Source organism: Aptenodytes forsteri, unplaced genomic scaffold, assembly GCF_000699145.1.
Source record: "Aptenodytes forsteri isolate BGI_AS27 unplaced genomic scaffold, ASM69914v1 Scaffold69, whole genome shotgun sequence".
In the NCBI taxonomy this organism is placed as follows: Eukaryota; Metazoa; Chordata; class Aves; order Sphenisciformes; family Spheniscidae; genus Aptenodytes; species Aptenodytes forsteri.
The window spans coordinates 4,672,915-4,697,004 of NW_008795885.1; the positions used below are offsets into that span (position 1 = coordinate 4,672,915).

The 24,090-nt window shown below is 36.4% G+C and overlaps 1 protein-coding gene across 1 annotated transcript in view; it reads right to left on the reverse strand.

The window, feature by feature from the left end:
- The window catches only part of FER (FER tyrosine kinase), a 202,581-nt gene that overhangs the window by 150,908 nt on the left and 27,583 nt on the right, over positions 1-24,090 (reverse strand). The window contains exons 5-8 of the mRNA XM_009284184.2: positions 23,087-23,186; positions 7,578-7,761; positions 4,904-5,041; positions 3,853-3,972 (exon numbers count right to left, since the gene is read on the reverse strand). Coding sequence (XP_009282459.1) covers positions 3,853-3,972; positions 4,904-5,041; positions 7,578-7,761; positions 23,087-23,186 — 542 coding nt within the window. The remainder of the gene's footprint in view (positions 1-3,852; positions 3,973-4,903; positions 5,042-7,577; positions 7,762-23,086; positions 23,187-24,090) is intronic.

Genomic DNA, 24,090 nt, shown 5'->3' on the forward strand with positions numbered 1-24,090 from the left:
TTCCAGGAGGATCTGTTCCATGATCTTCCCAGGCACAGAGGTGAGACTGACTGGCCTGTAGTTCCCCGGGTCTTCCTTTTTTCCCTTTTTAAAAATGGGGGTTATGTTTCCCCTTTTCCAGTCAGTAGGAACTTCACCGGACTGCCACGACTTCTCAAATACGATGAACAGTGGCTTAGCAACTTCACCCGCCAGTTCCTTCAGGACCCGTGGATGGATCTCATCGGGTCCCATGGACTTGTGCACCTTCAGGTGTCTTAGATGGTCTCGAACCTGATGTTCTCCCACAGTGGGCGGCTCTTCATTCTCCCAGTCCCCGCCTTTGCCTTCTGCGGCTTGGGCAGTGAGGCTTGAGCACTTGCCAGTGAAGACTGAGGCAAAGAAGTCATTGAGTACCTCCGCCTTCTCCGTGTCTCAGGTAACCAGGTCTCCTGTTTCATATACTTATCTTACTTGCAAACTTCTAGTCATACACAGTAAGTCGATGCAAACACCTGTGGGGTTTTTTTGGCTGTAGTGGTTTTAAAGCAAGACTATAACTAAGTATATCTAAAACGGAATTATCAAGGTATATGAGCAAAGGCAGTTAGAGAGAACTAAGCAGTTCTAAAAGGAAGGGTTCTCACCTGCACTAAAAAGCAATTAAAAAGAAGGACAAAGATGATAAGAATAAATAGTTTTTACAGTGCTAGGAGCTACTGGAGCTTCACAAAAATCTGCACTGCTTAATATGTTCATAATAATCCAAATAAAAGGACAGTTTAAAAAGTGACAAAGAATGCTGACCGTACAACGTTATTTGAGGTAGAGGGAAGGGGCTGAACGTGAAGAATACAAAAGGATTATTCTGGATCTTATGATACTCAATAACTGGACTGTCATTTAGAAGATTAATTCCAATGTATATTGAAATAAGTAAATATACAGGGGGAAAAACAATCCAAAGCTTTATTTAGGCAGTGAATGGCTCTAAGCTGACCGTCACCACTCAGAAATGAGATCTTGGAATTACAATAGATGATAGCATGAAAACACTGGCTTGATACACTGCAGTGGTCAGAAAATCAAACAGAATGATTCTCTAGGATTTGTCAAAAACAAAGCTATTGAAATAAGTAAATATACAGGGGGAAAAACAATCCAAAGCTTTATTTAGGCAGTGAATGGCTCTAAGCTGACCGTCACCACTCAGAAATGAGATCTTGGAATTACAATAGATGATAGCATGAAAACACTGGCTTGATACACTGCAGTGGTCAGAAAATCAAACAGAATGATTCTCTAGGATTTGTCAAAAACAAAGCAGAACAAGAATACAGGAAACCTTATTATGCCTGTCTCTAAACTATGCATCTGGATTACCTGCACATTTCTGGTCATTCATCTCAAAAACAATACAGTAACCTTGAAAACATTCAAATAAAGATGACAAGCTTGATAAAGGATGTGAGTAAGTTTTGCGAAAGGACAGACTAAAGCTAAAGACGGCTCTGAAAAAGAGATCATGGAGTAGGAGTATGACAGCAGTTTACAATATCACGAGCGGAAAGGGGTAGATTGTTCCTATTCTCTTCCAGAACAAGAGCTTAAGAGCCATAAAATGAAATTAAGAAGTAGCAGGTTCACATAATATGAAGTTAATCTCTGGAATTCCTTGACCAAAAATTCTGTGGACAACATGTACTTGTACATACTGAAACTGACTGGACAAATTCACAAAAGTAAAAAAGCTCTAAGGCTATTATAAACTACTCCTAAGGCTATTATAAACAAATACTACTTCTGCCTCAAAACATTTCTGAGCTGAAAATTATGGGAGGCTGAGAGATCATTCTGAGGAAACAGCATTGCGCGATCATCCTGTTCTTGTTCTCCTCCCTAGACTTTTCCCTGTTGGCTACGGTAAGAGAGAAGAAAGTTGGTTAAGTCAATCTTTGGTCTGACCTAAGACAGTTAAGCATTTTGCTAGTATAATCTATACCAGAAAGTGAACACCTTAAAGACAGCAACACTTAAAAGAGCTATTTGATTCCTGTTCCAAAAATAATATCACACCATAAAATTTCTCTCTCAAACTCACAGAAGAATTTGAAGTGGATGAATATAAGATTTGTAACAGGACACACTGAAAATTGTATTGAAAATGTATACATGTAGGCAAATATGCAGACACATTTATAAACACAAACATGCATTTCATCAGAAACATTTACTAGAAAAGCAGCATTTCACCTCTTTCACTTAGACATGCTGGTGTCTTATTTCTGAACAATGGGATGCAGAAGACAAGCCAAACAAGAATTTATTTCTCTTTTTGAGCTATGGAAGGCAGAATCTTTGAAAAATTGTAATACTTTATTGAAAAGGGAGATTTAGTATATATATTTTTCCTGTTACTGTGCTGCAGTACATCTAGATGTACAACATTTACATAGTTTAAGCAGGAATAATCTCAATTTAGAAATAATGCATAATATATTATAAACAGAAACATGTTTAAAGGAAAGGGAGGGGCTTTAATCATCAAGAGATCCTTTCAAAAGAAAGATGAAGCTGCTTCAGGACTAAGGAGGAGCCTGACAAAGGAGGCTAAAACTTCATATTAGAAAGGTTATTTCAATATCTATTAAGGAATAAATTTATGAAAAGTAATCAGATTGCACAGGGGAAAAGAGAGAGGAATATTAATGACCTTGAAAAGGAATTCAAGAAATCCAGAGATTCTGTCATGTTGAGAAAACACAGGGATTAGAATAATCTGCAGAAGACACTGCAATGGGTTTACATTTGAAATACCTCACTGCTATTAGGACTCACTATGATTTTGGTTTTCAGAAAAACCTACAAGAAATAAGGGTCATAGTTTGATTAAGCAGTTGAAAATTTTTAAAAAACTTTAAAAAAAATCCACACCACACCATTGATATCTTATTTGGATCAGTTATGCTTTCTAAAGGAAAAAAAACTTAAAATAAGTCAAACATGGACTGAAATACAATAGAGAAAACAAAAACATCATCAACCAATGAAATTCTGAATTTTCCATTTTAAATTGCTATGATCAATATAAAAAAAATTAAATGTACAATTAATAGTTGCAATCTCACAAGTGACTGCATTGGACCATTTTATGTCAAAAGTTGAGGCTGATAATATAAGAACACCACAACCTCAGCAGGAGATTTGTTCCCCCAGTAACAAACGATTAAAGGTGAAGTTGGTAAAAGTAATGAAAAGATTTAACTAGGCAATATATTAACAAAATACATAAAGAGGTAATTTATCACCCTGAATAGCTAAAAGCTCCATGAAATGCAATACAACAGCTACATCTGTGTTAGTAAGTTAATGTATTTTAAAGGTTATAATAGTAAATAAGAATTTCCTTTAGAAAACAAAAGCAAACACTTACAAAACAAATGAAATAAATATATTCATGAAAATTTTCTGCATGGCAATTTAAATCACTGACTACATCACTGTACTCAGTGGTTTCATCAAAAGATTTCAGTATTTTTCCTAGAGTACTGAATGTGGAAACGTTTTTGGGAAGATGAATCGGTATGTTCCCAAGGAGGATTCACGATGGATTTGGGGCACTGTATAAATTAACCGGCAAGGAGAGGAACATATATTGAAAGTGCTGGCAAGTTTTTGGGGGGGACTGGGGAGGAGTATTTTGTGCAAAGGAACAATAAAACCAGCATGGGAAAGAGTCTATAGCGTGAAAATATTATTTTTAGAAACTGGACCTTAAAAATGAGGACACAGCTATGCAATGATCTGAGTGAGCCTAGACATAATGGATAACAGCATTTCCGAAGGATGAAAGGTTTGTACAGAATGACTTACGTGAGTTGTAAGCTTTCTGCTGTTAGATTATTCCACATGATCTCATTAGCTTGAAGGTTTTCATTTTCTTCTAATAAAGACGTATCAAACTCTATTTCTTGTTCAACAACTTCCGATGACCTAATTTAGTAAATAAATATTTTCAAAATTAACATATATCTTTGAGTAGATCATAAAGCAAATCATTATGTTTTGAATTATTTTAATAACTAGAATAGTTAAAATTACATATTAAATAAAAGGTAGCAATTGGATACGTATTCTTTTTCCTTTGAATTAAGAACATTGTCTTAAAATCATACCAGATAACAAAATGGCATACAATTCTTTGAATCAAGATCACAGCATTACCAAGGTTCTCAAGCCGTATCAATGTGAATGGGTCCACTTTTAGCTGATCCTGCTATAAACCTGCACGTGACATTCGCACATAACAAAAAATATAATGCAAGAAGTCTTAGGACTATTTCTGCATATACTAATACAGAGTAACAGTTCAATAAATGGCAAATATAGTTTATTTTTAAAGTAAAAAACTTTCTCGCATTATCTGCCTACTCTGTAGTCTCAGGCATTGCTCAGCCTGCAATAACTGCAGAGTATACAGAGGTACCGAGTTCACTTTAAACTAGAAATTGGACAATAAGAGAAATAAAGCAGAGAACCTTAGTTTAGCTCAGAATGCAAACTGCATCCAAATACACAGTAAATTAGCTCACACTGAATCTGGACTGTCATGTATAGTCTGCTGTCAGTACCAAAGTTATGGCTCTTCACATGTAATAACAGTAACTGGAATTTTGTTTTTCTAGAGCCAGCCAAAGAGATGGATGGTTAAAGAAACAGTCAGGTTAAAAACCTGACTTTCAGCCAGCTTTCTGTACATGCAAGTAGAACAATTTTCAAACTAGGATAAAGCTTTACAAGTAACAACGTAAAAGCAACCAAACAGAAACAAATTCAATTCTGATCACTTAAGCAGCATTGCAGTTTAATGCAGGGTTTTCTCAAGAAGAAACATGAACATGCACACCAAGATGAAAATGTGTACCTGTGAGTATCTATGAAGTCGTCATACTCAGAGTTAGGGTCTATCTGTTCAACCGAGGTCTGGATCTCTTTATGGACATTCACAATCTCTTCTGTTACAAGACTGGTGATCTGGCTATACTCATCCAAGATTCCTTTTCTAGAGAGGAAAAAAAATTCTAGTGTATAACATGGCACTGAAGGTATAGATGGCATTGAAGATGCTTCAAACTTTCAATTTGCTGTTTCTACAAACTCTTGTTGCAACTGGCTAAAAAGGGAAGAAATAAGACAATATATTACTCAAAGAAATAACAGATCAACTGTGGCCTTTTCTTTACAGATTGGCTATAACTGAGAAGTCTCTAAGACCATGCTCCTTGTATTGATTTCAGTGCATCTACATACAGGGTAGCTAAACTAAAAACTGTAATGATTACAAGGAAAAGGAATGTATACAGCTCATTGATGACACTTCTTCACAAAGGACTTATCATGCTTGTTATAACCTACACTAAAGCTTTTCATGTTCTGACTGACAAAATAAACTGACAAAATTCTGGCATAAGGCAAAACGAGTCACAAAATAGTGTGCATTTCCTTTAAAAACTGGTTTTCTTTATTGTTTTAACTATCTTCTTTCATATATTTATTTTATAATTTGGTCATTCAGACAAAAATAAGCACAAATGAGAAGTTAGCATTTATTTGCAAGAAGAAACAAAATCAAGCAAGAAGTTCCTGTAAGAAAGTACAAGCCACTCAGCTTTGTCTTTACCTGCTTCCAAGGGTGGGAAAAACCAAGTGAATAGGGAATGGTAAAAGAATAGGTGATATTGTGTCACTACTCTTAATAGCATCCAGTGACACATCCTCAGAACACCCTCCTATTCTCTTTAACTTCTAGCTTTCCATAAATGAACCCTCATAATCATTTCCTATTTCATTTTTATCTTTGACAAACTTGCTAGCTTGCCAGGCTCTGAAGCATGGTGAGTTTTCTTAAAATACTGATGAATTTTCGCGAGGCCAGAGGAACATCCAGAGAAAAAAAGTATCAATAGATTTTTCCTAGATAAGATCTCAAGCTATGTTTACTCTGTAAAAAAAGTTATGTGACTGGATTTTTCCAATACTTTTTCTGAGGAGAAAACAGACAAGAGAAGGCATTAAATCTTGCCTTGCCTGAGAACAACATGCATGAAAAAGTTCCAGAAAATCGTTCAAACAGCGTGATGAAAAGATAGGCGAATATCAACTACAGTAATGCCATATCGAAGAGAAAGGGAATCTATGTCAATTACCAAAAAAAAAAAAAAATCATTAGCAATATTAATGTACACTTCAAGTTTACCAAACTAATTAATCTGCAAAATCAGTATTAGTAAGGAAGTATGTTTCACACAGGTGGCCACACCAAGCTCTACACCTGAAATCACCACCTCTTTTTGTACACCAAAGATACTAGAAAGGAGTAATTTTCCAATACATTCAGACCTCACAAAAAATGTCTATGTAGTGACAAAAATATTTTTTTACAGGTTTTTACTCCAGATATAGCAAAGGTGAGTGGGTTCAACAGGTTCTTGTTCCATCATAAAACTCTTCAGTGAATTATCATATCTCACAATTCTGAAAAATCACCTTAATTACAGCACACAAATTTAACTGTAGCCTTTTGCTGTGATTTTACATACAAAATTAAAAGGACTGTACAGAGACTATTACAAAGGTCTATTTTATTTCAATACCTGCACAAGAATCAAAGGAATTAATATGATACTGCATGGGGTAGTTAATGGTATCTGCACCGTGTAAGCATGTAAAGCGTCAAATCCCCAAGTCTCCCTCACTTCCTGTGTGCTGAAGTCAAGACGAATGTAGACTTCAGAGAAGGTAAGAAAATGAGTTAAAGAAGAGTGCCTCACATCTAAATTAATGATACCCACAAAAAAAAGTAACTGCCCTTTCTTTTAGGCTAAGTGATTTAAATAACACCCCAGAAAAAGACCTACAGAACAGACTCCCTAACCAACTCACATTCTTCAGGAAAGACAAAGAGGCAACATGGTGGTCACAAACCAGAAAAGATGGTTTAAAGTCCTCATTGTCTGTTCTCCAAGATCATCAGTTTGTACATCTTCTGTAATGATGTAAAAAATGATCTTTCAGGAAAAAGGTAATTGTATTTTTAAGGTTGGATTCCTTACAGTGAGATCAGGTTTATATGATCTGTTACTTCTCCCACACATATGATTAACTATGCATCTGCCTGGCCCTCCTCCACAGTGACCTTCAAGACAATTGGCCAGTTTAAACTAAACTTGGTGCTAGTGGAATTTCATAAAAATAAGACTACCAGAGAGGCAACAAACTTTTTGTAGTATACCAGCTGATGGACAAAGCATGAGCTCAGCTATAAATACTGCAGTAAATCTGTAAGATTTTTAAGTTTTATGAGAAGACGGTGTCTTGCTAGAACGTTTAAGTAACCACTCAAAACTACTGTCTGCATTATTTGGATAGACTTTTCTATGCACAATTGTTGTCAATTGAAAGATGAAAACATTTTTTTTAATCCATTGATATACAATTAATTAATCACAGTTTATTATTTTCAAATAATCCTATAAATTAATTAGAATACTACACATACAAAATTCCGCAAGTTAAAAATATTTAAGAATACATCTTACAGGGCTTTAATCATTTCTTCTTGCATCTTCTGTAGTGAATCAAGTAACAGAGGAAGTGTAGTATCATAATACTGGTGCTGATGTAACTGTGCTCCTTTCAGTGCCAACACATACTGATTATGCAACATATGAAGCTTCATAGTGGCTTTATCACACCGATCTTTGGCTTTCTCAGTCTCCTTTCCTAAGAGAAAACAAAAAAAAGAAAAATGCACGTGGTGTTTTAAAAGTATACAAACTTGTAGATGACAAATCTAGTAGATTTATTATAAGTTTGCCCCTTTTTCTACAGTAGTCTTTTCAATGTACTTCTCTGAAGAAGGTAAAATCTGACTGTTTTCAGGTCATTAGTAAGACCAAATGTCTTGGTTTACTAATTAAAAGACAAAGTAAGAAAAATGGCTATATTTTCTTTCAGCAGAAATGTGAGAATTCCTCATCTAAAAGTATATGAAAACCACTATCTACACAGGTATAAAAATAATGTAACTGTGAAGAATAAAGAACAAAACTCACACAAATGACTATCACAAAGCTAATCTTTTATTTGCCTCAGAGCAAATAAACATTTTTTAATGAAGAAAGTAAGAGATGTCCTACTAGGTCAGATCCATGATTCATTAAAAAAATCTGTCATTTATTGTGAGCAAAAATTCTGTTGCTACATATCATCCCAATAAAGCAATGGTGCAGTCTACATAGGAGTAGCTGAACTCTCACACTATTACTCCTATCCAAAATGGGCAGCTTCTCTGCTTCAACTTAACATTTCCCTATCGCTGTCGGTATCCTGATCAGGAAGTTGGCTCTACAATCTCAGCTTTACACTATTAGAGACAAGAAGTCCTCAAGTTCATGCTGACAAGACCAGTTCAGTGCTGAACCTGAAAGCTACAAAGTACTTCAAAAGGTCACCTATTCTATTCTTTGCCACAGTAATTGCAAAACTATGTGGCATATGTTTTTATGATTTTCCTAAGATCTGCAGTGACAAATAACTTTGCAACTTCCTAGTACCATTCAGGTCTAGTGCTATGCTAGCTGAAAGCATTCCCCCACCTCCCTGCCCCTCCACTCTCCAATGTAAATCTTTATTGCTTTAATTTAAACCCTTACCTACTTCATATGTGCCACAGGTATGAAAAATAGATTCTACCATCCTCTGCAATCCATCTTTTATATATTAGATTACATACTCTCCTCTTCTGCCCAATCTTCTAAACTTCATACTAAGGGACCTACAGGTCTTCCCTTGTAAGTCCTGTTGTCTTTTTGTAGTTGACTGGTTCACAATCCTACACAAGTGCAACTTCAGTCAAGGCTCAAAGCCAAAGAATAACTTTACATTCTAGATACCTCTAGCTCATAAAAAAATAAAATTAAAAAGAAAAAAGTATGTCTTTTTTGAATACCATACAAACGTGGCACCACTGATTACTTTTGCTTTGGCATCTGGTCCTGCCAAGTAGCACTATTTTTTGAGACTCATCTCTCAGTTTATCAAATTATTTTTAACTCTACAGTTGCCCTCCAGTGCACTTTCAGTCCCTTCAAGGCATAGTGATGCCTGAGAATTTAATAAACAAACTCTGAAACAAAGTAATGAAACACTGAAAGACCATCCAAACCTAATCTCAACATATATCCTGCGATGTCCCATAGGATACATTATTCTGACAGGACCTCATTAACAACCATTCTCCAAGCAGCTTTATGCAAACGGTTTTGCACCTCTACTAGAATATTTTCAACTTGATCATGCATTGCCCTCGTCATAAAAGGATATGAGATTATTTTGACACAATTCCTTACTGAGACACATAAGCTCTTACTCCTATCCTTGTTATATTCTTGGTATTTATGAATTGTCACATTACTTTCTCAGGAACTAAAAGCATTTTAAATGAACCCTATATCTGCAATTACCAAGTGCAGATTCACAATTACCTGTGCAGTTAAACATACACTAACTAAACCAAACTCATTCAGACTGCTACATTTCTTATAATCTTAAAATAATTTAAGTAATAAAAAAGATTTTTTATTTTTCTACTTTTCTACCACCTATTGCAAAGTAGTTGAGAAGAAAGAAAACGGAAGCATTCATAGCTAACAGAGGCTTGAAAGCAGACCTAGAAAAGCTGAAATTGTGTCATATGAAGAATACATGAAGGACTGTGAACTCCAATAAATTAAAATACAGAAACACGTTAAGGCACGTCAAAAAAAAAGTGGAGGGAAAAACTTGCAAAACAGTACCAAATCCTCTTTCATATACATTGGAGTCAGCACGCTTGTCAGAAAATGTAGAGGACAGTCACTATATAAAAGGAGCTGGTAGGAAAAAAGAATGAATTTTTTTGCATCTGTGTTCACTGTGAAAGACCTTCAGAGATTTACAGGCCAAAATTCCTCTTTATGAAAGAGTCAGTGAATCTCTCTCTCCTGAGGTGTCAGAAGAATAGGTTAGAGAATAAATTAAATAAGAAGAAATTATGAGGACTGGATGGTGTTTAGCTTTGGAACTTTAAAGGAACTTGAGAAAGTTTTAGCTGAAATATTATGATTAGTTTTTACAGGAGGAAGTAGGCCCCAGGAATATCACTTGGATCCTGATACATGAGGTGATAAAGATGATGATGAAGATGCTGTCTGAAGGAAGCAAATAGGGGAACCAAATGTGAAGAACTGGAAAAAAAACTTGACATACTGATTAAATTACAAAATGGTAAATTACAGTGTGAGTATTTATAGAGATGCATATGGGGAAAAAACTACTCAAGCTTAGTAATCTGTTGTAAGCTTACTGAATGCACTCAGGAATGAGATCTTGGGGTTAGTACAGAAAGATCAACGGAAACTTTAACTCTGTGTTCAGCAGCCATCGGACAAGATGTTATTTAGCAAAGGACTAGACGGCGTTATTATGCTGCTGATTAAAACCGTAAAACAGTATGCAGTTCTTTCACCTCAAAGAGGACATATTTGAAATGAAAAAGGTTTAGAGAAGGGCATCAAGCATCAGAAAGGTAGGAAACACAAGAAATCCAGAAGGAATGACTAAATGAGGACTCCTGAAGCACCAGGAGACTGAGGAGCAACATGTGAGAGGGCACACACAGTTAACAGACCTTCTCAACCTCTTTCAATGTAACAACTGTAAGGCATTATATGGCAATAGTATGTACTTTGTTAAAAACAAAGGACAGCGTTCTTCAACTAGCATGTAGCTAACCTATGCAATCTTTTGGTCACAGTTACTGTAAGCATGAAAAACTACGCAGTTTCATAGTGAATGGACGTGTACACAAAAAAAGTCCTGAAGAGCTACTAAGAACTAAGAGAGACAGCACTTCTGACTTAGGAACTCCCTAGGTAACAAATTACCATGAAGTTGAGACAGCTGTCTATCTGTTTGTCCCCACATATGGCTCTCTAGACATTTGCTACCTCATCACTGTCAGCTACATTTTAAACACAGAGTAATAAAAATTACTTTAAAAGGATATTATGTCTGTCATTTAATTGAAAACAATCTAACTGCTGCCCTAATTTTATATGTGGAAGGAACAGATTCTTACACTATAGTTTAGCTAAATGAACAAAGTTACTCTGCACAACAAAGAAAAAACACATCTCCAGAGTTGTCACCAGAGAAGTATTTTTCATTTAGGTATGAACGAAACGATCCACTTTAAAAATTTCTGTAAAACTGTTTTGGAGAGACAACAATCTCAACTCTCAAACTTTTGCCAGAGGTAACAGGTTTTGTGTTTGGCAAACAATCAAAACTTATGTTTCATGGGGACACTGTAATTTTTTCATTTCCCCAAAACATAAAAACATTGCACTATTTATTTATAAATTAAATGTAGATAATTAGTGGGGGGGGGGGGGGGGAATCCAACACATCACGCCCAGAACGACATCACAGAAGTTGGATACCACCGAACATATGCATGTCTGACACCAGTGTACCAATATAATGGGATGGTACATAATCCCATTTTTGCATCTGCCTTGAGGACTAAATTCCTTCTCTATATACATTATTCCTCAACAGAACACCTCAACTAATTTCAGAATAAATCAAAGTATCATACACACTCAGTTTCTAAATACAGTAGGCTACAGCATCAACCTGGTCATCTGCAGACCAAGACATACACACTACAAGGTCTTTCTGGAGAATGAGAGGCACACGAACATGGGGAAATAACGGAAGGTGACTGAAGAGGGTTTGGAAGGGAAGAGGTCAAGTAGTAGTTACAGTATAGGGACTGGATGAAAGAGGAGAGGACGAGGCTGGAAGTCAGAGCTGGAAGCACCAAGTTTTGCTTGCCCTGGCCCGTTCCCTTGGGAGATACACTGGCCAGGGAAACAGGAAGAGGGAGACAAGGTGGTAGAGAAGGAGAAATGCTGGATTATTTCTTGGGTTTATTGGATATTTGGCCACTCCTACTCAAGCATGCCCTAGATTACATAATCCAAAATTATCTCCATATGTCACAGTTTAAGAGCTTAAAACCAACAACTTGTCCATGCACGTCTTTAAAACACATCCCCTATCAGCTTTCAGCTTACCAAAAATCAGCATACATCAAATTATACCGTGTACCATCAGTACAGGCTTCTGACCTATGAACCACAACAAACAGCCTTCAACTAAACTAAAAATGATCACAACCACATAACTATAGACTTATCAATACTATCTCTCTTTCAGAAACCTCATTAATGGCTAAACTATCCCATTTTCCCATCTGCCTTGAGGCCTAAATTCCTTTGCTGTAGAGTATTCCTCAGCAAAACACCTCAACCAATTGCAAAATAAATCAAATTATCATACACATTCAATATTTAAATACAGTCTTTGGACCTATAATTAATACAAGAAACACAGCTACAGTATTATTTCCATATTGTAATTTATTTTTTAAAGCAGCAAAATGCAGTGAGGCAAAGTACACAGTTGTTCTACATGTCAATTAACATAGAGGAAAACATCCAATTTTCTTTATCTGTATAACGAATTTCATAAATAGATCTAATTATAATTCTACTGCCATCAGTTGTTGACAAAACTGTTTAATGTTTATGGAAACTGACTGTGTATACAATATGTCACGCCATAAACAGTATTATGAAGCTTGTAAAATTCAGTTATGAAAGTTTGACATTTGCAAACAAAAGGCTGGCATTTTTTTTTTAAACATTCTAGAGAGTCAAGTATTTCAGTTTTTGCTAAAAACTCTTTTAAGATTTTACTACATACAATACAACAGAGCCATCCAGATACAAATATTCTAGGGTATTTTCTATTAAAAAGGCAGATTTACTATTCCAAAGTTCTTACAATTGTAAGTATTAGTCTCTTGTAGCCTCATATTCACCTAGAATGGAAGAACAGGAACTGGATAGGACAACCAACTGAGAAAAATTTCAGCTTATAATGTTCACTTCATCTTTTTTTCAATAAGCATCAATGTACAGTGCAAATGTCTCAAAGAAACTGACTCTCAGAAAATAAATAATTATACTGAAAAGCTCAGGTTTTTACCCCCTTACAACTTTTTCCGGTTGGTCAAAAATGGTAAGTCAAGGCTCATATTCCCTTATATATTCACTACATATAGTTATCACTGCTTTCAAAAAAATTTAACACTTGTGAGGTCTTCAAATTTGCATTATAGATTTTGATGTTTTATTCAAACAGCAAAATTCTGACTCTGTGGAATACAGCGTAAAACACCCACTAATTCACATAGGACAAGGATCCACCTCCTGAAGGTTACCTGTAGTGTGACATCTAAGACTCAAGTCAAGACTTGGTACAAGCTTAGCTGTTCAGATTTCAAATCCAGCTTCATGATAGCATAGGTTAAACTAATGACTGAGGCTTACATCTACTGTTGTTTCTGCAACAGAAAATTCCAGTTAAGCTGCTTTGGTTACAGCCCTTCAGCTAGATCTTATGGGCAAGCAAATGCCCAAAAGACAAAATGATTTTCTTAAAGATCTATTCTTTTCAAAGAGAAACAGCATACAGTGAAAATCTCAAGTCTGACTAACATGAAATACAAAGCTTTCTCCTCAAAATCAAAGGTTCAGACAGAAACATTTTGGATTGGTTAACTACAGGAAGATATCATGAAGAATTGCAAAACTGAATGCAGTAAAAAATTATTTCTTTATGTTTACATTGTAGATCAGCTGCTAGCAAAAAAGCTCAACACTATACTATACTATGGATACACATTACCATAAGCCCTGAACTTCTGCTTCATTGCAAATGTAACAAATCAGCCTTTCAGCTCGGACACAACCCTATACCAATGACCTCCCACTCTACAGAAAGATTATTTTTTTTTCCTCTCAGTGTTGCTTTGCAACAATGGCAAGAAAAACTGTCTAGAAGACCTCCTGGAAGTATCAGTTATTAAGCTATTTGTTCTTAAGTTTGCTTTGTTTTTATTTGATTTGTTTCTTTGGGACCTTTGAAGACAGAAAAGGAGAAAAAAAAAATTTAAAGAATAAAAACTTGAGAAGACACAGAAAGCTAAAAACTTGTCAATGTCTAAGCATGTATTCATACTTGAGATGCTCTCAAATTTTCATCTTTAAGTGTTTGCTCTTAAAAGACAATAAATACCATAATTGCTTTTTGAGGAGGCATAATTGAAATACTAAACAGTTTGTGAAAACAACATAAATCCATCAGAGTTAGGCACATTTTGGAATATCTACAATCAGAAAGAATTTCTTGTCCAGTTTTCATAAATCTCAAAAACAGTCTGTCTGGAGTCCAATGTTATGGTATTCCAAGAAGGACTCCCCCTGGCCTCTCAGTCTTGGGAACTTTAGTGATACCGATAGGTATGACCTTCAGCCATTCAGAAGCGATGACAAAGTGTTCATAAAAGAGGCAATGGAGATCATTGTAAAGGCTTAGCTCACAACAGATGAATTAACTTTCTGGATTTATAGCTCCTGGCATTGAAACATGACCTTTGGCTTCAGTACACAGTGAATGCTGTCCCATGAAGAAACACTAATGAAGATAACATCCATCTGACAAAGGAGAATATAATATTTTATTACACAAGTCCAGTTTTTGACAATGAATTTAATTTAGTTTCAAAAGCAGGCAGAGACACACATGACATGACAATAGAGGGTTATACACCCCCAACAGAAACACAGTGAGAAGCCTTAAATATGCTAGAACTGTGGAAACAGAAAAGCATCAGAATTACAGGACAAACAAAATGAAAATTAGAAGGGCAATCTGACGATCTACACATAAATAACAGGGGGGAAGAAAATCTTTATACATAAAGAAAACTATGACTAACAATCCCAGAGAAACTTGAGAGGACAAGAACATGTGTCAAGAATTTACATAACTGCCTCTGTAGTTCAGGAAGCGCAAAAAGCAAATCCACCCAAATTTCTGAGTATGGGTAAATATAGGGAAAAACAGCAGAGGCAATGTTATAATAAATATGGGTACCAATGATACTGCCAGGAGAAACCTGGACAGTATCAAAAGTGACTACGGAGCTCTGGGGACAGCGTCAATGGCATGGGGGGCCCAGGTGGCATCCTCCTCAATCCTGCCAGTGAGGGGAAAGGGTGCAAGGAGGGCACTGACAATACAGGTTAATAGCTGCGGAGCTGGTGTTGGCAACAGGGGTTTGGGTTCTACAACCATGGGACCCTGTTTGCAAACCGCCGTCTGCTTGGGAGATAGGAAGCACCTTACTAAGCAGGGTAAAACTATATTCGCCAATAGGATGGCTGACCTTATTAGGAGGGCTTTAAACTAGGAATGACAGGGGAGGGAGAGGGTGACCTGCAGTCCTGAGGGAACAATGGACAAGATTGCTGAGCAAAAGGCATGGGGTGGTGTGATGGGAATGGATCACAAAGTCAACAAAACAGGGCTTGAGAGGGGTCACCTCCAGCACCTGCATGTGGGCAAGGAGGTTCCAACAAGGCACCACTGTGGAAAAATCCCCCCAAATCATCCCCAGGAACTCAACATGCTGGGGTGCCATGCTTAAGTGCCTGTATACTACTGCATGCAGTATGGGGAACAAGTTTGATGAGTTAGAGATCTGTGGGCAGTTGCAAGGCCATGATCTTGTTGGGATCATGGAGGCATGGTGGGATGGATCCCACAAGGGCAGTGTTGCAATGGAGAGATACAGGCTCTTGGGGAAAGACAGGCCACGAAGACAAGGAGAGGGAGTTGCCCTTTACGTGAGAGAGCAGCTGCAACACATGGAGCTCTGCCTGGGGATGGATGAGAAGCCAACAAAGAGCTTATAGGTTAGGATTAAAGAGAAGACAGGCAAGGTCCCAGGAAAAGCTGAGAAGCTTGGCTTCAGAGTTGTTGTAATTTTCTGTATTATAACCTCACTAGAGTATTACAGCATTTGATTTTAGAATACTTTAAAATGGAAAAAAAGAGGGGAGTATCAGGCCTTTTGCTTCTTTTTTTCTTTTTTTTTTTTGAATGAAGCAACAATCCTCCTCTGAGAAAATATGCAAATCTTCAGCTTATAGCAATGTTTCAGACAGAAAAAATATTTCTTCCTTGGTTTGCTTTAGAATCTTTTATTTTTGTAAATATCAGCACTAAAGTACGAAGCTGTCAATGCATGTAGTGATATATTAGACATTTCCCAATGTTTATGATAGCAGGTTTTCAAATAATTTCCCAGAACTGCATTTATCTTTTCATCTACATATTTTTTAGCATTTTCAACAACAGAGGTAATTTCTGAGTATTTTGCTGTCTCCACATTTGTTTATCAATAACAAACCTCCCATATTGTCACTTCCTTATTTATTTCAACTGTGGAGACACACATTTTCACAGAGCATTATTTCATTGTGCCTGGGAAAGAATATTCCTTTATATTATTTGTTTGCCTTATTCTACTGAACACATTCTTTATACTCATGAATGAGATGACCAAGGCTTTCAAATAGGTCTTCTTCTAACAAGATTTTTTTAAAAGCAATAAAATATTTTCACATTAAAGAATCCTAAACCTTGACTTAAATCTGCTTCCACAGACTGGTAAGTGGAGGGAATACTAGTGGGATCCCAGCATGATCTTTCTCTCAAGTGAACTTTGGTAAGGACTAAGCACTTCTTAAGTTAAAGCAAATAATTTTAAAACCTAGATATGACAGAAAAAAGACTACCCTTACAGTGATATATCAAACTAGTCAAACCCAAAATCCTTAGTGGCTCCTCACAGGACATGCCTTCCAGCCCTTCCACCAGCTTGGTTGCCCTCCTCTGGACGCATTCCAGGACCTTCACATCCTTCTTAAATTGTGGGGCCCAGAACTGCACACAGTACTCAAGGTGAGGCCGCACCAACGCTGAATACAGCGGGATAATCACCTCTCTTGACCGGCTGGCTATGCTGGGTTTGATGCACCCCAGGGTGCGGTTTGCCCTCTTGGCTGCCAGGGCACACTGCTGACTCGTATTGAGCCTGCTGTCGACCAGCACCCCCAGATCCCTTTCTGCAGAGCTGCTCTCCAGCCACTCCTCTCCCCATTTATACTTGTGTCCAGAAGTCAGGAGACTTTAAAAGTAATTTATAACAATCTACAAAGTACTTTTATGCAAACTGCTGCAACTAAACTAGGATGGCTTTGACTGTTAGTCCTGTCTCAGGAAGCAAACTCACAAATTTAGTGAGTGGCCAACCTTATCATCACTCTCCAAATAAAGTGCAAATGCAGTGCTCTTAATTAATACAGGTTTCACAAGACAAAAATCACAAAGACAGACAGAAAGAAGATAGGATTTTGGCTTTTAATCTCTAAGGTCTTTTTCCCTTTATGTCTTGCAAGAGGCTTACATGAATGTGTTTCTTCAACAAATAAAATCACCCTATTTCTGAGAAGAGGATAAGAATTTTTTCTCCAAACCTTATTTAACAAATTAATGACTGCAAATAACAAAATAGTTTTCTAATGAGAAAAAAATATTTGTGTATACTTACAGATTTCAAATTTACAGAATACCAGACCTAAACTTCTGAGTTAAGAATTAGTTCAATAGTTATCTGCTTAATGTTAAGATAAACAAATAACATAGTATAAAAATAGCAAAAATTAAAGTGCAGTCTTTTGAACTGCTGTCAGATGTTTCAGCTAATAAGCACCACTAGTAAATTCTCTCAGACCTATGAATGCTGGTCTGCAAGGACTGGGGAGAACACATCCTGGGGCTGCATGTCCATGTCAAGTGGAAACAATATGCCCAAGCTGGTCCCACACTCCACAAGAAGTCACCAAGACCTCTTGGCTCTGCACTCCCCAGGGTTTCCTGTTCTAGAAGCTTTATTTTACACACAATAAAAAACCCTAGCCCTTGCAAGCACTGGTAGTGTCTATGAGTTGAAACGTTTACAATAGGGTATTAATTTGAAATCCATCCAGCCTGCTGACGTCTGTGAATAAGACAGACCAGTTCAGCCGGTGTTACTTGTTTTGTCTTAATAATGTGAGAGTTTCAGTCAAAAATAAACTCAAAAAATACCCTACTAGGAGTTTCCCTGATCTCAGCAACAACTAAAGGCAACACATGCCACCAGGAAATGTAGTAGTATAATCACGATTTTACAGGCATCTCAGAATGAATGCACTAGCCACCTAATAAAAGTATTTTCTGGCCACTCAGCTATTACAAAGAGTAGTAGGACAATAATTTGATTTAATGAAAGCTTTTTCAACAGCTTCCTTATTTATCATAGATACAGGTTATGCTGTCATGCAACTTCAGTATGTACCACAGAAGTCACATCAATTCTGAAGTATTAAATCACAAGAGTTGCAGGGATCGGAAAACATTCTTCCAGCAGATGCAATGTTGTATAATGTGCTAGTTGTACTGTTAATATTTCTAGTCTCCTCTAAATCACAACATTGTCAGGGAACACAAGCCAACCTAGGGAAATCTGGTACAATATTTTTTATGCTGCTGTAGGAGCATAAAATGAAATGATGAAATTAAATACTTAGAATCAATATATTTTTCCTTTACTATTTACTTCAGATCCATTCTGTCACATAAGAATATCGCAACACAGTTTCTACATTCAATCAATAATTAACTAGTAACAAGAATACAATAAACATCTGTAACAGATGTATTTACACAAAAACTGTAAATTTTGCTAAAGATTATATTGTATTAAAATCCAGTATGAACCTCCCGAAGTTGCGCTGGCTCTATTCCAACTTGCAATATTAACTGATATAAGAGCAACTATTTCACATTTAAAAATCTAACACCAAAATCAGCTACAAAAATAGAAGCTGAATTGTTAAGAATTAGTGCTTTTCATTTTTTTTTTAATGTAAGGAAAAGAGCAAATTATTGTTTATTATTTCATGTACTCATCATTTCCTTATTTAAGCTTTTTTATATATAGCAGTAAGTAGAGCTTAATCAAAAACATCAAGGATGAAAACATTAGAAACCCTCACAGACACACTCTGAACTACACTTAATAAAGATGCACAATTCAGCAGAAACAAAAATAATTGTGAAAATAGCAAACTTAAGTGGAAGCAGGTACTGATCTAGTCAAATGAGATTCAAACTGTAATGAGGTATCACACAATATCTACAACTGTTGTACAGTTTCCATTTTGTGTTCTTTACCCATTATTTATGAAACTTTTTTAGAAGCTTTATGACTTCTTCTTTAGCCAAACAATGTCTTTATCATTTGGCATAAATTTTGTTTTGATGTGTTTTCCTGCAGCAGCAACATCAACATGCCACACTTGATTTACCTTGTTACTCAGTATCACTGATGTCAGCACAGCATCGTAGGCTCAGAGTTGTACACAATTTGAGTGTTTTTTTGGACCACTGTTTTAAGAAGTTTACACCATTTTTTCTCACTATCACACATCCAAAAGATTTCAGAGGGCTGTACATTTCATTATAAAAACTAGTAAGTTTTTATCTTATATTTTGCTCCAGTGACCCCTGCATGCCCTGTGACCCCAACGTGCCCTAATGCCCCAATTCTGGAAAGGAACATACTGTGTATTCCCAGTACATAATTTTTTTTTTTTTTTTTGGACAAAGCTTTCCAATCCAGAAGAGACTATTGGAATCAATCTGTCCATAGTCCCAGTTGCTGAAGTATGCCTCATTAGAGAGGCACTGGACTAGTTCAGCTTTCTGACGTTATCTCCTCTCAGCTTGCTTTCTCTCACCGTACATTAAAAAAACATAAGAATTAAGGACTGGAAAAAAAGCAAAAAACTACCAACCAAAACCAGCCAGACTGCCTGACACCTGGGGTCTCCATGCCCAAGAACAACCAACCAGGCTGCATTTGTGATTCCCATGGTAATCACTGGTCCAGAAAGGAGCAGCAATGCATGACTAAATGGGGTAAGGGCTAGAACAAACAAGATAAATCAGTCACTTCTGATTGAGACAGCATGCAGACACTGGTGGCTACAACAGGGCAGTGCAATCCAGCCTAAGGACCAAGTGGCAGCCAAGGCTTAGTGATGCACCCTCTGCAACACAACTGTCCCACTGCTTCCCTGGTGCCCAAGCAGAAGCAGTGCTAGTGGAGGGTTCCCCAGAACAGCTCCTGGGCCAGCATCTCAGATAGTTTCATCTTTCTCCAGATGTGGGGAGCATAAAGCCTTTCATAATGAAGCTCCTGCATCCTTCAGAAAGCAGTTCCCTTTTCATCACTACAAAACTACCCCAAAATTCCCACCAGCTGCCTTCCCATTGCCCTAACACAAACAAAACCTGTAACTAACCAGTGTCATTATTCAGTGCTTAATCCTTATTCTTATTACTCTTTCCACAGGTCCTGTTAAGTGTTTTCAGCAAAAAGTGAAAACAGCTGTAACCCTGCATTAGGGCATCAACATGTTGATTCAAAGTGACTCTCCTGTTAGGTGGCGGAAAGTAATGACACACAGTAATTCAAGTTTACCTAAAAATGCTTTGTGACTGCAGAAAAACAAAAATTACTACTACTGCAGAAGATCACTTTCCATTGTTTATAACTTTGTCAGGCTTTACCCTTTTCAGTTAATATCCTGTACTGTGTATGTTTAGCCCAGAATTTAATATCGCTTTTAACAACTCAACCAGAAAACATGGAAACAATTCTCTTCCCAAACTAGAGAACCACTTGTACCTCTTTCACTAGCGGCTCTAGTAAACTTTCTCCCTTGCTAGAAGACGGCTTTGCTATTCCAAAACAAAACAGAACAACAACAAAAAAAATCACTAAATTTCAAAATCATTACACTTGCAAAACAGATAAATTTCTAAGTCATTCCTATGTATGACTTGCATTCTTTTCATGTTGACCAGCTTGTACAGGTACTGCACAAATTTACAGGTAGTTCAGCATGCACAAGCCCAGGGGCAAAGACAAAGTAGTATGTCCTAAGGATTAGTTGTCCCCTTCAGCTCCAGAAAGGCAGGGCCAGGCATTGTGATGGAGACTTGGTTTGCCAGAGGAACAGAGGCTGTTGAGAACAGCATTTTACAGAAGTGGACCTGGACTGGTTCTTTTAAAACATTTCTTGCAAGAGCTAGTGTCCAAAGATTTTCATTTTTTTTGTTTAACAAAATGTGTTTCAGCTTATTTCCAATACTGGGTTATGCCCTCCCATCGTTCTGGTAGGCACCGTTCCTTCCCTTGTTTTCAATAATTCTTGAAATCCTGAAAAACTGAACCAGTTTGTATATGAACGAAAGTCATATATCCTAATAGCACACAATTTGAATAAGCACTAGTTACTGAACTAATGCCTGGAATAATGAAGCATTACAATTTTAGAACTTCCCTAACTTGTTCACTTCACAAACCAGTTTGACAACTTGAGGGCTCAGAAACCCTATGAAAATACTATGGCTCAAAAAAATTCAAACAGGTCAGCTGACCTGCAGTTGATATACAACTGTAGTAGTTCACCAACTACATAAATATTTATAAATGAGACCACGGCCTGAGGTGCGACAGGGGAGAAGCAATTCTGCAATTTTGGGGAGAAAAACCTGCAATATTTTTCTGGAGGTCAGTGTTTGTTAAAATAGATTTACACTAAGATGTTAGGGAAAGTAAAATTAAGTACAAATTGTAATAAGGCAAATACTAAATGGAAACCTGAAAGAGAAGGTCAAGGAAAATCACAGGAGAAATTAAGTGTCTTAAAAACAGCTTGTGTTTGCTGTCTATCTAAAGAAATATTAATTCAGTTAATCAGAACCAAAACATCAACAGCAAAACATCACAGCTACTGACAGCCAAAACACTCTTTGATTTCAATGGGAAAGTTTGGTGCTTCAGGAATGGAGAATGATCAGAGCTATAACAGGAAGACAGGATAAAAAAAACATACTAAGATCACAGCAGCCTATTATATTTTTCAGGTTACATACTATATGTTCACATGTTAAGTAGTTACTTGGGGATAAACCAAGTAACCAAATTAAAGTTATATGTAGAAAACAGCTAGGGAACTGGACAAAATGAACAAGTGAGTATGTATTTACATTTTTAAGTTATTATAAACATCAGTAAAAGAAAAAAAACAGTTGAAGCTATCAGTGCTAAGTATAACTTCTCTCATCCCATGCTGTTTTGTCGTTATATTTACATATTGGCTATCACTCCAAATTTTAGACAAATTTGGAAAGAAACAATCTTTCTCTCAGCACTGATAGCTACTATATTGCACTGTGAATTATAGTACAACAGAACCAAGGACAGTAACTGCCATTTTAGGCAGTTTAGGCATACAAAAACTTTAAGATGGATTTTGGAATTATATTTATATACTGCCATCCAATTAATTTTCTCTAAAGAAAGAAAAAAAATCTTAGAAAGGCACATAAGAACAATTATTAGCAAGATATTTCAATACATCATAGAACAAAGGCTCGCCTTTATCTAATTATTAGCACAATTCAACAGGAATCAAAATCCATGCAGTTTGGACACATCATTCCCCAAAAATCTTCTTTTCCTGTTTTGCTTAAGGTTGACAAAGATCAGATGCATTATACTAACTGTCAAGAACTGATGTTGATGCCACTGCAGCAACCATAATAGGTCACAGGATGCAAGTAGGCTGCAGGTACAATGTAGATGAGACGGAGTTGCAACCCACTTACCACTATTAACAGTTCATTTGAGCAATTTTACATTTCAAATACATCCACTGAAGGAATAATAAAAGAACTTAAAAGGATTACCATTTATATTAAAAGAAGGGCTATCCTTTATTTGATGATTTTTAAAGAGTACCACCGAGTACACATGATGACAATTAGCCTGTCTTACTTAAGATACTAAATGAGCTTTTATATTGTAATCAAGTTGCTCAAAATAAAAATATTACCCTGTTGCACTGTGAGAGTTTTAGCAGGTTTGAAAAAGACACTAATAGACAAAATTAACACAAGTCAGTCATACCTTTAGCGACAGCTTCTTTATACTTTTCTTTGGCAGAATTTACTTCTTTTATTAGTTGTCTATAGCTAGATTTTAGTTTCTCTAGTTCTGTCTTTGTGACCTTTAAGAAAACGGAAACATAAAAAGTATTAAAAATACTTATCCTCAACATATAAAAAAACCTCATAGCATTAGTGAAAGAGAATTAACAGGATTTATTTTCCAAAATAAGGATGTTACCACCTTCCATTGGCTTGAGATAATCTTAATAGGATATTACATGGTGTAACAAAATCAAAATCAATAAATGCATGGAATGAAATAAGAGGCCTGAAACAGAGATCCCCATCCACATCAGTGTAATGAAAAATATGTTTAGGAAATCCAGCTTAAAATAAATACTATTCCATTTCAATTACAAGAAAAAAAATGCACCAAAAAGATACTTAATAAATCATACTAGATGAAAAAGTTCTATGCATAGGACGGAAATCCTTTAGCATCTAAAAAAAAACCCAAGATAGAAGAATTTTTAAATATTACAGTTCATACAAACAGCTTAGAAACAGCAACTGTGCATGAACCAATCTATCCGTTCTAAGACGTAAATCCCTAAAAAGGAAAAGAAACCAAACAAAAAAAAAACAAACAAACTACAGTGGAACACAGCACTGAAGAATCTTACTGCAGTGGAAACAGCTCCACTGAATATGACATTTTTGGTCAAAAAATTAAAATAAAGTTATCTCTTCTATCCCCAACTGTCCTGGTTTTGGCAGGGATAGAGTTAATTTTCTTCCTAGTAGCTGGTACAGTGCTGTGGTTTGGATTTAGGATGAGAACAAAGTTGATAACACACAGATGTTTTAGTTGTTGCTAAGCAGTGCTTACACTAGTCAAGGACTTTTCAGTTTCCCATGCTCTACCGACTTGGTACAGTGGGTTTGGATTTAGGATGAGAACAAAGTTGATAACACACAGATGTTTTAGTTAGTTCTAAGCAGTGCTTACACTAGCCAAGGACT